The sequence below is a fragment of the Acanthochromis polyacanthus genome, chromosome 9 (genome assembly GCF_021347895.1).
Source record: "Acanthochromis polyacanthus isolate Apoly-LR-REF ecotype Palm Island chromosome 9, KAUST_Apoly_ChrSc, whole genome shotgun sequence".
In the NCBI taxonomy this organism is placed as follows: domain Eukaryota; kingdom Metazoa; phylum Chordata; class Actinopteri; family Pomacentridae; genus Acanthochromis; species Acanthochromis polyacanthus.
The window spans coordinates 39,805,906-39,820,347 of NC_067121.1; the positions used below are offsets into that span (position 1 = coordinate 39,805,906).

General features: G+C 39.8%; 1 protein-coding gene across 1 annotated transcript in view; it reads right to left on the reverse strand.

Moving 5' to 3' along the window:
• Nucleotides 1–14,442, reverse strand: part of LOC110968382 (cadherin-18-like) — a 203,771-nt gene that overhangs the window by 65,955 nt on the left and 123,374 nt on the right. The window contains exon 5 of the mRNA XM_051952957.1: nucleotides 548–735. Within this exon, the coding sequence (XP_051808917.1) occupies nucleotides 548–735 (188 nt within the window). The remainder of the gene's footprint in view (nucleotides 1–547; nucleotides 736–14,442) is intronic.

Here is a 14,442-nt window from a genome sequence, read left to right on the forward strand (position 1 = left end):
TTTTGGTGCTGCGGATTAAATCCCATTCTGACACCGAACACTGGCACCGAGGGACTCAGCAGATAATGCTTCACCTGCCCGTCAGGCTTCAGATTGTACTCACTGTAAGCTATAAGTGAAGGATACCAGCAGCTGTGTGTTGCTCAAGTTCCTGTAAAATGCCTCCTTTAATAGTGTGTGTGCAGCAGTTGTTAAATACTAAAAGATAACCCGCTCTACGGCGCGGACACGAGGATGACACTGTCCAGGTGATGCATAGAAAATGAAGTGCAACTTTTTCTCATCTTCTTTACTGATTCCAGCTACAAAAACACGCACTGTTTTGCATTATTGTTGTATTTTATGACCGGCATTTATGTCAAAGTCTGAGTCAATCTAAGCTGCCACCACACAAAGACTAAATAAAAGCAGAAGTCGGAGAAGAGGAGCTCCGTTCTGTTCCTTTTCCACCGCTCTGGCCTTCACAGCTGCACTTCAAACTGCGGTTCACACTCAGAAAACAGGATGTTCTGACACGAGCGTCGGTGTTGTGATCTGTGATTCATACCTGCTTGAGGGAGATGATTCCCTCCCTGCGGTCAGTGTCGGTGCCGATGGTGAAGATGGCAGCGGCGTCTGCGTTGGTGATGCTGTAGGTCATCTCGGCGTTCTGCCCTTCGTCCTCGTCGTTGGCTCTGATCCGACCCACCGCCTTCCCTACCGGAGCCAGTTCTGGGACGTACAGCTGGTAGCTCTCTGCAGCACAAACACAGCATACCACAGCATAGTTAGTCAGTTTAGTCTTTATTTCATTCGTGAAAAATAAAAAAATGAATGTACATACAAACTTCTCCAAACTAGAATGAAAGGGAGCAGAAAGAAGACGAGTTTTATTTTGTCTGCCCCTTTATCCCCAGAATTCAATTTACAAAAATCTACTCAAAAAAACAACATAAACAACAATATAAACAACAACAAATACACACACACACACACACACACACACACACACACACACACACACACACACACACACACACACACAGTGTCCCAACAAATGTATACACACTAAATAATTGTAAACTAGGTGTTTATTATAATTCGTTTAATTTTCAACATGTAAAAGAATTTAAAAACGTTCTATTGTTTTGTCACCGCCTGTTCTCAAACTGATGTCCGTTCTGGTCCAGACACTGCCGACAACGTGAAGCGATGGAATAGCACACATCATGAAACAGCTCCCTTGGTATCTGCGTGCATTCACGTTCAATGGTTGCTCTCAGTTCAGTGACTGTTGCAGGTCTCATTGCGTAGACTTTGTCTTTTAGGTATCCCCATAAAAACAAGTCTGGTGGTGTGAGGTTAGTTAGTTGTATACATGTTTTTGGGACACCCTATATATCATTGTATTTCTTTAACATACTGGCTTTAATTATTCTTTTAAATGCAATGTTTGACTTGGATTCTTTAGTTTCTTTGCTCACATTGCTCCATAAACTGATTCCTTTTACAGACACACAACTTGCCATCATTTTAGTCCTGAACCTTGGTTTTAGTGCTTTTCACGTGCAGCTTAAAGTCCATCTATCCTTTATCTATACACCATTGAATCCTCATTAGCTGACTTAGAATGAAGGCAGGGGACACCTGGCTACACATACAGGAGGTCTTCGGTTTGCGATGTCCTCGACTTATATCATTTTGCTCTTACCTCATTACATCAGAACTGACTAGGGGTTGGTTAAATCGGAACTGGTTCAGTGGAACTAGCTGGTGAGCGGAGCGGATGAATACTGGATGTACAGCAGCTACACGGCGCTATAAGACGACTTTGTTACTCTGGCAAGGTACCAAAACCGTTTTCTACATATCCGTCTGTTTGCAACAGACTAACGGATTTGGATGAAACTTTCAGGGAAGGTCTGAAATGACACAAGGAGCAAGTGATTAGATTTTGGCGGCTTATAGTCTGTATCCACGGATTTGTTAAAGATTTTCCACTGCCAGATATAGTGGCCGGTGTTCCACTTTAACTGGTGATCAGTTTAACTGGTGATAGTTTCCGTCTCCAGATATTTCATCCGCAGATTCGTCACGATCAGACCTGGATTTACGTGAAATAAAGATACCAGATAAAGAGTACCCCGCCGAAAAACGTCGGCATCACTACTTAATAAAGTCTATATCCCTGTAAATATTATCTACAGACGGTAAAAAGAAATGTGTCGAAATAAAAGAATACGTATTTTTCAAGTATGGTGAGAGGATTCGGAACCACGTTATCCAGCGATAAAATTATGAGACCACCGTTTTACTCATTGCGCTACCGATCAGCTCGACAAGCATTTCGGTCCATCCACATAGATCTTTGTCATTCTGTCAGGTGTTAACCACCTGGTGATCGTTCAGGAAACACGCCCATGTCAACTGGAGATAGTCACAGCTTAACCCAGGCTGCCTGGTTAATAACGAGTCAAAAACTAATTCTTGTCTCACCAACAAAACCCACAACATGAAAGCACGTCCACTGTGGTGTTGTGTGTTAGTCTGTGTTCAGTGGAACAGATCCAGAGCAGAAGTTCAGCTTTAATTCGGGTTTGTTCTCAGAAACACTCAGAGCCTCAGCAGCAGAACATCAGCTGGATCTGATCAAATACATCAGAATAAACAGACCACGTTATCAAAACCAGTCACTCAGAAAACAATAAAAACACGTTCAGTCCTAACCGTCATTTCAGAGCAACCGCTGACAATATGTTTAGAAAATGGAAATAAAAGGATTGTAGCAAACCCCAGCCAGACACGTTAAGTTCAGCTGTCAGCCTTATTTTGAACAAATTCACCTTTCTGTCCTTCACTCCTTTCTTCTCCATCAGAGCTTATCTCCATTCCAGCTGCTTCTAAGTTTCGACGCATCCTTTGGAACCGTTTTCTGTCACCTTTACATGGATTTTCGGACTTTTCGACAACTTCTACTTCATGTCAACAAACCTATTCTCAAAGGAACACTTCCTGTGCTGCTGGAACGGTGACAAAATAAAAGCCCATAACATTAAAAAAAATACGTCTTCAAAATAAAAGCACGGATGGAACAGTTATTTTAACACTAGCAAAACAAAGGTTTGCCAAAAGTGATGAACTGATCAACAGACCTTTATAACAGGAATTTACATGCATTTTCCGGTATCCCTACATAACATGCACATGGATAAGACATGCCTGTGCTCAGCAAAAGGTCATTTTTATTAAAGATTTAATCCGTCAGAAGTGATACATCAGCTGAGCGGCCTTGGCGGAGTACTGGGCTCTCTGAATGGTCTTCTAGTTACGGATTTGGGCTGGAAGACCAACACCAACAGCGTATCCTGGTGAGCCTTTAATACTATATTTTCTTACCTCTGTGTAATTGTGTATATTCCACTAACCTTTGTGTATTGTTGGTTGTACTCTGGCAAATTCCGGGATGAATAAAGTAGATCTTATCTTAGGAACAGAACTCTGACGTAAGCCGAGGACCTCCTGTACAGACCAACAATCACACTCACATTCACACCTACAGACACTTCAGAGACACCAGTTAACCTCAGCATGTTTTAGGACTATGGGAGGAAGCTGGAGAACCTGGACAAAACCCATACATGCTCACTAAGAACATGATAACTCCATGTGGACAGATCTCGTGAAGGCCAGGATGTGAACCAGGGATCAGCTTAAAGTCTTCTCTCAATATTTACTCCAGATGTTTGCTGGGATGATGACCAACATGGAAGCTGATATCCAACAGAAATGCATTTTTTATGCAAAAATTATTCATATTTGAGAATCACGTATCAAAATGAAGCTTACAGGGATGATAGAATTCAAAGAGGGAAAGCTTTTAATGTGAAAGTTTTACATATAGGGTTTTATATTTCAGACATAAAAGCAAATGAAATTCATTAGTACACTAAAACAGAGGGAAATAGCATTAAAGGCCTGACTCTTTTTCAAATAAGGGCCTTTTCTGCAGCTGAGGTAATTAAAGGCCACTGTTGGAGGATTTATACGGTGCTGTATTTCAAGTTCAAGGCACAGGGCACAATTTCAAACACATTCAGTGTGAAGTGTAGTAAGCATAATAAACATAAAAGGACATACGAGATAATTCAGCAACAGGAGTTGAGCTACTGTCTGCTGTTTTTCAAACTCACAAATAATGCAAATAACACCCTGAGAGAGCGTGTGTGCAAATGACTCTGAGTGAACTCATTCAGTCAGTCACTGTCAGAGGTCAAGGCTTGTTCCAGGACGACCTCAACCAAAGTGTTTCATACGTACAAGTAATGTGCTTTACATGGAGGTTCATATAGCAACACATAGGACAGCAAAAGAATGATAAACACTGGAAGCCACCCACACAACCCTGAGACGATAAAAATTCACATGTACGCACAGATAAACACATTTTCAGTCACTGATCATCAGACTGAGAAAAGAGCAGCAAACAGCTTCCGAACCAGGCAGTTTGTGTTGTAGAACTGAAAATAAAAGTTCCCCGACCAGATCTGTGCTGTCATTTGTCAGCCCTATTCACACAGGATCAGTATTACCGCAGGACCAACGGTGATGTCTGTGATCTTAATCCCATAGGAATGCTCCATGTCTGTCATTTGTGAAGTAAAAATTCCACCTTAAATTATCTACCATATGTGGCCAAACACAGACGTCCTGTGATAATACTAGTCCTGTACGAATCTGCATCTCAGTGATTAGGGGGTATTTTAGTTCAAGATTCAAGACCTTCATTGATCACAAACACAATTATACAGAGTATAATACGCAGTGAAATGCATTGTGCACCTGTTCCAGACCGAAACAATAAGAATAATAAGAATAAAGAATAAGAACACACAATCATGAATCACTTTGTCATTGTTATGTTCAACAACGACATTTGGGTGCTCTCTCCCAGCACAGATAAAAAACAGGAATAGAAATAAAAACAGAAAAGGAAAATACAGATAAAAAAACAGGAAGAAGGACAACCGTCACATAAGAAATGTTCTGGAGGCGGCCGTTCAAATTACTGACAGCATTTTAGGTGCAAATGTAGGAGCAGGTCGATACACAACAGGCCTACTGACCGTTCACAAAAACGACAAAATCAGACCAACCAGAAGAGGGAAATGTGGGAGAATACTAAGATGGATGGCATGTATAGCAGCATGCGGTAAGAAACATCTTTCTAGGCCTGTCTTTCAACAGGCTGAATACAAACGCCCTGACGGCCCATTATCCCGACAACGCTGCCGCTGTTCTTGTGTCACGCTGCTGCTTTGACTTGTTTACTGTTGCCATGACGACTGCATACCACGTTAAAAGTGATCATTTCAACCAGAACCACAAGCTTACCATGAACCTAACCAGGTGGTTTCTGTGCCTAAACCTAACGAGACCCGACCAATAGCGTTAGAACACCGGAAAAAATGCTCCTCTCTAAACAAGAGAAAAAAAAACTTTTCAAGGAATTTTTACCTTGAAATAAGTGACAAAATCTGCCAATAGAACAAGTGAAAAACAGCTTGGTAAGATTTCTTGAAATGAGATGTGATATTTAGAACAGTGAGATCTTAAAATTAGCTGGGAAAACTTATTTTAAGCTGCATTTTACCAGGATTGTCAAGCTTAACCCTCCTATTGTCTTCGTTTACAGCACCAACAAATATTGTTGCCTTGTCTGAAAAAATTCAAAAATCCAGCAAAACAATTCCCCAAATTTAAAAAAAATTGCAAAATCTTCAGGACGAAAATTCCTTCAAAGTTTACCTTAAAAGTTTGATATAAAAAAATCCCCAAATTTGGCAAGAAATTAAAAAAATTTGAAAAAATATATAAAAATTGTAAATATTTTCAAAAAAATGAATAAAAATCTTCCAAAAAAATCCTAAAAATATCCAAAGCTCTAATATTTTCTTTAAGAATATTCAGAAAAAATCAACCAAAATCCAGGAAATTTCACTGGATTTTGTTAGATTTTTTTTCTGAATGTTGTTAAAGAAACCTTTTTTAACATTTCTTTTTTTCCACCAAAAAATGTTCAAAAATTTCCCCCAAAATTTGAAAATGTGGAAGTTTTTACTGTGAAAATATTTTTTTTCCACATTTTTAAACTTTAAAAAAGGTTAATTTGACCTGCAGGACGACACGAGGGTTAAAAGAAGATAATTTCAAGACTTTTTGACTTAAGATATTTAAGATGCATTGTCTTAAAACAAGTCCCTCTATCTTGCTGAAATGTCACTTGTTAATTGAATTTATCTTAAGTCAAGTGGGATGAGACATTCGGACTAAAAATAAGACAAATAGACTTGGTAAGGTTTTGAGTTTTTGCAGTGAACAACATAGGCTTTTAACATCTGCTTTTGGAAAGCACAGATGATGTTGTCATGGCGACGCTGTGGGTTCAGCGTGTTGGACAGAGCAGGTATCACACCGGATTCCGTGACAGCAGTGGACGTGCACAGATTCGACATCATATCCAGGCTGTCATGTCAGTAGATTCCAGTAAAATACAGACTTTGCTTATCCCGTACGAATGCACTGCAACAAACACAGACGTGGAGGTAATTCAGAAACTACCAGAGATCCGCACGTAGAACGAATCCCATGTGAACAGTACATAAGACTGAATGTCTGAGCAGGAGGTTTGGCGTTCGTCAAAGCTGCACATCTACAATGATACGTTTAATTTGTTTTATCGATTCAGGCTGGCACAGGTTGATTTGCAAACAGAAAAATAAACAAAAAAACCTCAATACGTTCCTTTGATTGTCTTAATCGAGAAATGAAGAGATTTTAGGATGAAAAATATGGTTTTATAGCATTAAAAATAGAGATCCTGAAGCCTCCCGCTGTTCTGATGATGTCTTCCACTGTGGCTACTGACACTTAAATATGCTTAGACATGTATTTGTCTGTAAGCAGCCACAAAGTGCAACTCTCTCAGTGATGTGCAGTAATAACAAGCACTTTGGCTTCAGCTGTGACTAGCAGCTGATAGAGGAGCAGTGCATCAGCTGTCCTCAGTTTAGATTTTATTAGGATGCTCCAGAATGTGGTGGAAATTACCAGGACCATTTGAAATGGATTAGATCTGTATTTTCTCAAGGATTTGCAGCAATTTCAAGGGGTAGGAAGAAATGTAGGCAAAGCATTGACAGCAGAATTATCTTTTCACCATTTTTTGTCACTTACTGATGTCATTTCCACCAAGAAGAAAGCTATTGGGCAAATAAAACTGACTATAAATCAAAATGTGGAGTGGAAATTTAAAGATTTTGGCCTCTAATGTATAAAAGCTTCAATAGAAACTGCAGTTTCAGTGTTTTACTGTTAGGTTTGTCATCCCTTAGCTTGCAAACTGCTCGGCAGTGTCTGGGCATGGGATCATGTGAAAACTGTGATGAAAGTTTGTTCCATGTCTCAGCCAGTAAAGCTTTCCGTCCCCAGAAGTGCTTTATGAGATTTAGGTCAGCCATCTGGGAGGGTCATTCTAAGGTTCTGACTTTCTCCACAGTTTTTCAGCGGCTTGCTTCGATTCACTCAAAAGTTCAGGATTCAAATAACAGTTCACCGTTAGAAGGAAAAAATACACAAACTTCTTCTTCCTGGTTTTCTTGATGCAAATTTTCCATCATTAGATCCATGTAGACTCATCTGAAAATAGCGTGTCTATGAAAGCTGCTGCTTTTTTGTTTTTGCTAATTTAATCCTGGCTGTCTCCTCCTTTGAGTTTATGAATAGTTTCTGCAGAATCATCCTCCTGCCATAGCCAGACTCCTGTTTCCAGTCTTCTTTGAACTGTGTTGTGTCTTGTGATTCTTGTTTATCTCAGAAAAGATCGTTGCTGTTGTTGCTTGTCTGCCTGCGGTTCCGTCTGCTGCAGCTTTATCTGGGCTGAACTTTTCTCGCGCTAATGAATCTCCTGTCGAGCCTGTCATTGGCTGAGGCAGCACCATCATACAGCAAAAAATGATACCTGAGACAATTATGCCCCCTGGGGGCCTGGTGGTTCAAACAAAGGAGTGACAGTCACAATGCAGTCCCCACCCGGCATTATTATCAAATGCCACAGCAACGTATGGACCGAAGATATTAATATCTGATCTCCTGGAGGCCACGGAAGGGCACACTCTGAGGTGGGTCTGGAGACCGTCTGATTTTGTAAATAAATAAATAAAGACGCTGCCAAGATCTCCACGCTGCATTAAGGAGGAACTGCTGCTTTCACTCTGTAACCAGACGGCGGTTATTTTAAAGACCCAGCTCCTGGAGGCTTTGAGTGAAAATTTAACATCCATCAAAACGGAACTACAGACAGTTAAATCTGAGCTGTCGGTCAGTTTTTCAAACATCAGTCTGACCCGGGTGTCCTAAAGCTCGCTGTGGGTGAAACAGAAACTTCAGTCTCCACATCACCGACGACATCGTCACACTCTAAAGCAGAGCACCTGTCTGCTGAACAGAGAATAATAAAATGCTGAAACAGTTGTTCTGTCCTTCTGGAAGTGAAAGGTAAATAGGAAGTGGTTCACTGAGGATGTCGTCCATTCAGTCTCCTTCTTCACAACCAGATGAGGTTTTCCTTTGGTTGCTTCACTCAGAAGGTCCTCACAGTGAACATGAGACACCTGAGATGAAGCCAGACGTCACAGCATCAGCATCAACAGCAGAGGTTCATTTTAAAGTATCCCTGGAAAGATTTTCTTTTTCAAATAGTTTTCCAAGCACTGAACGACAGAAAGACCTTCAGTCACTTTAGCTTTAGAGGACAGGATTTTATTGTCCATCTTATCTGTGGTACAATTTAAATTTAATAACTGTAGTGTTCATCATTACTTTGGACACATTCTGGGAGGTTATTTTTCCAGTCTACACTGCAGGGATACGTACTACAACATGTGAATTAAACAGTGTTAATCATTAGAGAGTAGATTTACTGTTTTCTCCAGTTTAACTTCAGAGACTCAGCAGATATTTAGGACTACTGACAACACAGAGCTTTAACCTTACGGTTTTGATCACATTTAGGTTTTCTAAACGTTACGTTAATGTGAACCAGCGTCTCCATGAACAGTTTTATTAACTAAATGCACCACATTACAGGAAGACAACACACTTCATCTGTTTACATGAAACACAAACATCGTTAGCTTAATGCTACGTTAGCTTTAATCAGGCTACGACTGAGCAGCTAGCTCGGTTAGCGTCACTAACATTAAAACTAATATTTACCGGATGCTAAGTCTCTTCTCTGGTCAGCACACACTGAAATAAACTCCATCAACATCTGGAGTGTATGGCACACATTATATCTGACACTACAGCTGCATATAAAGTACATTAAAAGCGGCACCGATGAGAAAATAAACACTTACCGAACTATCAGAGTCCTTTCAGTGTCTGCTGGTAGAATCAGTCGAAGGTAGAAAACTGGTTAAAACAAGCCCACAGGCAGAAAAACTGTTTGTGGAAGAGGTTCTGCTGCTCCACCGATAAATAAACCAACAGTTATTATATCAGAGTTAATCCAAATGAGAAGAACAGAGTCTCTGCTGCCTCCTCCATAGGACCTGTCAATCATTCCAGATCAGACTGTAAATAAAGTAGCCCCGCCCCCTGGCTTCACAAAACTTTATCGCTCTATAAAAAAAAATCAATATTTATTTATTTTAAGATCGGCCACCTGATCTCTCATTTTGACCATTAAAAACTAAGAAAAAAATATATAGTCTATGCACCGTACTCTGTTTGGCGCCACACTTGCTGATGACCATTTCCGGTCTCAGAAAAAGAAAAAACGGACCTCTTTTCGTTTCTGTCTTTTACTGATTTTATTTTCTTGTTATTGTAAATATAAAATGAAAATCGAAGCATTTTTAAAATGTCATTAGCAATTTATGTTATACTGTGAATAACAAACTTGCAGACTACAGGTCAATAATTATTCTTTATTCATGAGGATTAGATATCCAAATCTGTGAACACTAATTTGCTTGATATTTCATATTGCAAAAAAGGACATTGTGATGTTGTAAAGAACAGTGTTGGAGATTAGCCCTTTAACTGATGTTCTCATATTTGTGAAATTTAAGTTGTGATGGAACTGTTTCCTTGCAGAGAAAAAAAAGATGATAGTGTTCTTAGAAAGTGCAACACCTTTTATTTTAGTTTTTTAAATTTATTTCTTCTTTTATTTCATTTTTAAGGTTTGGATATCCTTGAACACTCATTTGAACAGAATATAGATTCAGATATTGTTGTAAAGAATAATGTTGGAGATGTGCACTCATGTTGGAATAAATCCTCATTGTGAAGCAACCCTTACTTGCACTAAATAGGACATATTTTAGAAAAACACACTGAATTACAAGACAAGGCTAGAATTACATGATTTAATAGTAATAGGTCATGATCTAAAGTGGGCCCATCTGAGGTATGAAAGTCCAGGGCTGAAAAGGAGTCCCACTCCGGCCCTGATTAATTGTCATTTAACTGTCATTGTCTGACATTCACCCCAAGTCAAAAACCTGCAGTGAAGTGAAGTAGACTGTCGGACTGCCATTGTACAACAGCTTAATGTTGTTTTCATTGGCTCTTTCTGACTCCCAGATGCCCCCTGGTGGAAGACAAAATATCTCCTGGGTGTTGGAATTCAATTAAAAAGAACTGAAGCGATGCCACTGCTGGTTCTGTCGTATTGCTGCACAGTGCTGTTCCTGTTTCTGGGGCAGAACAGCAAAAGATGACAGCATTTAAGTCCACTCTGCAAATGTGGCACCATCTCATGACTCTTTTATCATGTGGGGTCCGCGTTCTCTTTCAAAACGTTTTCCTAAACCTCAACCAACAAGGAGTCTATTCTTATTATTTTGGTGACAAATGAATGTTAAAATCACGCAGTGGTTTGGTCTCTGAGCAATCCTCTGACCATGAGCTTTGTATATTTGCATGATTTTGTCCATTCAGGGAAACTGTAACATGGAATTCTGCTTTCTATGCATTCTTTGTCCTTTTTATCTGTTTTATGAATTTGATTCAGCGAGGAAAAATCTGGTGGGCAGATTAATGATGTTCTTGATTGAATGTTTTTGGGGGTTTTTTGCTCATGGAACAAAAAGATTCCCTGTGTGCTTCTGTCTGAGTGGGTTTTCCTGTCCTTTAATTGTGTGCATGTTAAATAAATGGGCTGAGTAGCTATGCCATTTCCTGACATGTTTACTACTCTCATTAGCATAATACTATATTCATACTGGCCCGAAGCTGTAATTGTGAAACATGATGTGTCTGTGTGCGAGCTAATGTGTGTTTAGGCTGTTAATCATCGTGTGTGGGCTCACACACTATTCATCAGAGGGACCAGAGTGCTGAAAACAGTCAGAACAACTCTGACGAGACTGTAAACATACAGACGGGCGGAAAAATTAAAGGAAAAACATGAATCTATGACCTGTAATAAGGTGACCCAGTGGCTCTGTTATACTGTGGGAGCATTTTACTGCCATGTTTTGGATCCACTTGTCTGCTTTGGCTGAGCTACAAGAGTTTAAAAATCCTAATGGAGTTTGAAATTGGGTTGCATGACAGTCAGAAGAGAAATGCCACTGATATTTTTCTCTCTAATCTCAGATGTACACTCATTAGAAGATTTGAAATTAATGATGCGTCCCACATTACTTATTATCATGACGATTATTTTGCCAAAGGGAGAAATCCAGGAGCAGAACACATCCTCACGGGAAAACAGATGTAAATAAAATGGAGACTGTTGTGGTGTAAAAACCGGTTGGAATGCTAAAAATATGAAAGCAAAGAGAGACTGCAAGAGAAAATGGTTTGGGAGGTGCATTGAACATGGGTAGTTTATTCTTTTGTCATTTTTGTGATTGAGATTTTTACTTTAAGTTTTTTAAACTACCGTTCAAAAGTTGGTGTCACTTAGAAAAATCCTTATGTTTGAAAGAAAAGCATTTTTTTTAAACCAATGAAGATAACATCAAATTAATGATAAATCCAGTGTAGACATAGTTAATGTGGTAAATGACTGTTCTAGCTGTAAACGTCTGATTTTTAATGGAATATCTCCATAGGGGTACAGAGGAACATTTCCAGCAACCATCACTCCTGTGTTCTAATGCTACATTGTGTTAGCTAATGGTGTTAAAGGCTCATTGATGATTAGAAAACCCTTGTGCAGTTATGTTAGCCTGGATAGCTACAATGTTTAGTATTACTTACAATTTGTTCGGGGTAGCCCTAATGAGGATGTGAGAAGTTTGGGAGGTTTCAGGATCTGGAAATACTTAAGATTATCAAATATTTTAGTAAGTGGGGGCGGCAGGGATCAGTGGGTAGAGCGGCCGTCTTGCAACCAAAGGGTCGCTGGTTTGATCCTTGGCCTGTTGAGCTCATGTCGAGGTGTCTCTGAGCAAGATGCCGAACCCCTAACTGCTCCTCATGAGCCGTGGTTAGCGCCTTACATGGCAGCTTCCCCCATCAGTATGTGATAGCGATTTTGTTCTACTCTGTATAAAGACATTCTTCTTCTTCTTAAAAACATCAGTTTCTACCAAGATTCTGGAGGAGATTCTCCTCAGTTTGTCTGGAGGGGTGAAACAATGTAAAATGAGCAGAAACTACTGTGGTGTGAGCCTGACCTTAGAGGAAAGAGTCACTGCAAATCAATGCAAAGTTGTTCTGTTTGTCCGCCTTTATTCTATGATGAAACATTCCTATCCTGATGAGAGTGGTCTCTTCCAGGATGACTGAGCTACCATCCATAGGGCGTGACGGGTCGCTGAACGGTTTCATGAAAATGATGTGAATCATATGTTACGGCCTTTACAGTCACCAGATCTCAACCCAAATGAACTCACATGGGAGAATGTAGACCGATGTGTCAGACAGCGGCTCTCCACCATCATCAAAACACACAATGAAGGAATATCTTTTCTAATTATAGTGTTAATCCCAGAAGTAGAGTTCAAGAGAGTCGGAGAATCAATGCATTAAAGGTGCATCTGGAAGTATATGGTGGTCCATGGTTCACCTGACTTACTCTCCTCAGTGTCCACAGAAGTACTGGAGCAGTGAACTGACTAAACACTTCATGATGTTTCACATTTGAGACCTCATGCTGAGTTGCATTGAACCTGTTCTGGTGGCAACACTAACACCTTACTAAGACACTTTATGTTGGTTTTTCCTTTTTTCTTATCCGTCTAAAAATATTTGAGAGAGAAATTACTTATTAGTACTAACATTACACTTCTCTTTATTTTCAAGCATTAATTTTCAAAGGGGTCTGCACAGTGGAGTAGTGGTTAGGAATTTCGCCTTGCAACAAGAAGATCCCCGGTTCAAATCCCGGCCTGGGCCTGGGATCTTTCTGCATGGAGTTTGCATGTTCTCCCTGTGCATGCGTGGGTTTTCTCCAGATACTCCGGCTTCCTCCCACAGTCCAAAAACATGCTGAGGTTAATTGGTTACTCTAAATTGTCCGTAGGTGTGAATGTGAGTGTGATTGTGTGTCTGTATATGTAGCCCTGTGACAGACTGGTGACCTGTCCAGGGTGTCCCCTGCCTTCACCCGAATCAGCTGGGATAGACTCCAGCACCCCCCATGACCCTAGTGAGGATAAAGTGGTGTATAGAGAATGGATGGATGGAATTTTCAAAGGACAATCCTCCAGGTACTTAGAGGATGTTCCCAAGACTATTTCTAATATGGGGATGGTCAAAAGAAAAGCCAAAAGATTTTTAAACAAACTTATTAGGATCTGTAAAATAATCAGAACATCAAAATAAAACATCTATATAAATGAAATATTTCTGTCATCTCTTAGCACTGGATAGCAAATATGAGTAGCTACATTGGTACACTCAAAATGGATTATTATTGTCATTGTCAATAAAACAGCCAGTTTAATAATGTACACGGTTGTTCCTGGTCTCTCTATATTAATAAAACTGAACTGAGCTGTACTAATTGGATGTTCCTGCTCTGAAAACTGCTGGAGACAATCAGCACCAATCTAACCAATGTGCTGCACCGTGGTTTGCCCAATTTTAGGAAGGACAACTTAAAGTGGAAAATTAACTTCACAATTCGTTGAAATTACAGTTTTTACAAACCATACATTCAGCAAAATTAGCTTTTCTTGTCTGTAATGTCAATGTAAACGGTGATTTCAATGTGACGGAAACTGAGGCGGAGTTTAATCGATGCAGAGCAGCGTTTACATGCTGTCCTAGTTTGGTTTTTCTCTAATAATTTGTTTTCATTTAAAGCTGATGTATTCTGTCTTTCATTACTTCCTTTGAGTGTCTGATCACGCAGGCCAAAGATGACAATAATTGAGCTCAAAAACTGTGTTCTCAGGTAGTTTCAGCACCAGGAGATGTGCTCTCTATGAGACAGTGTCT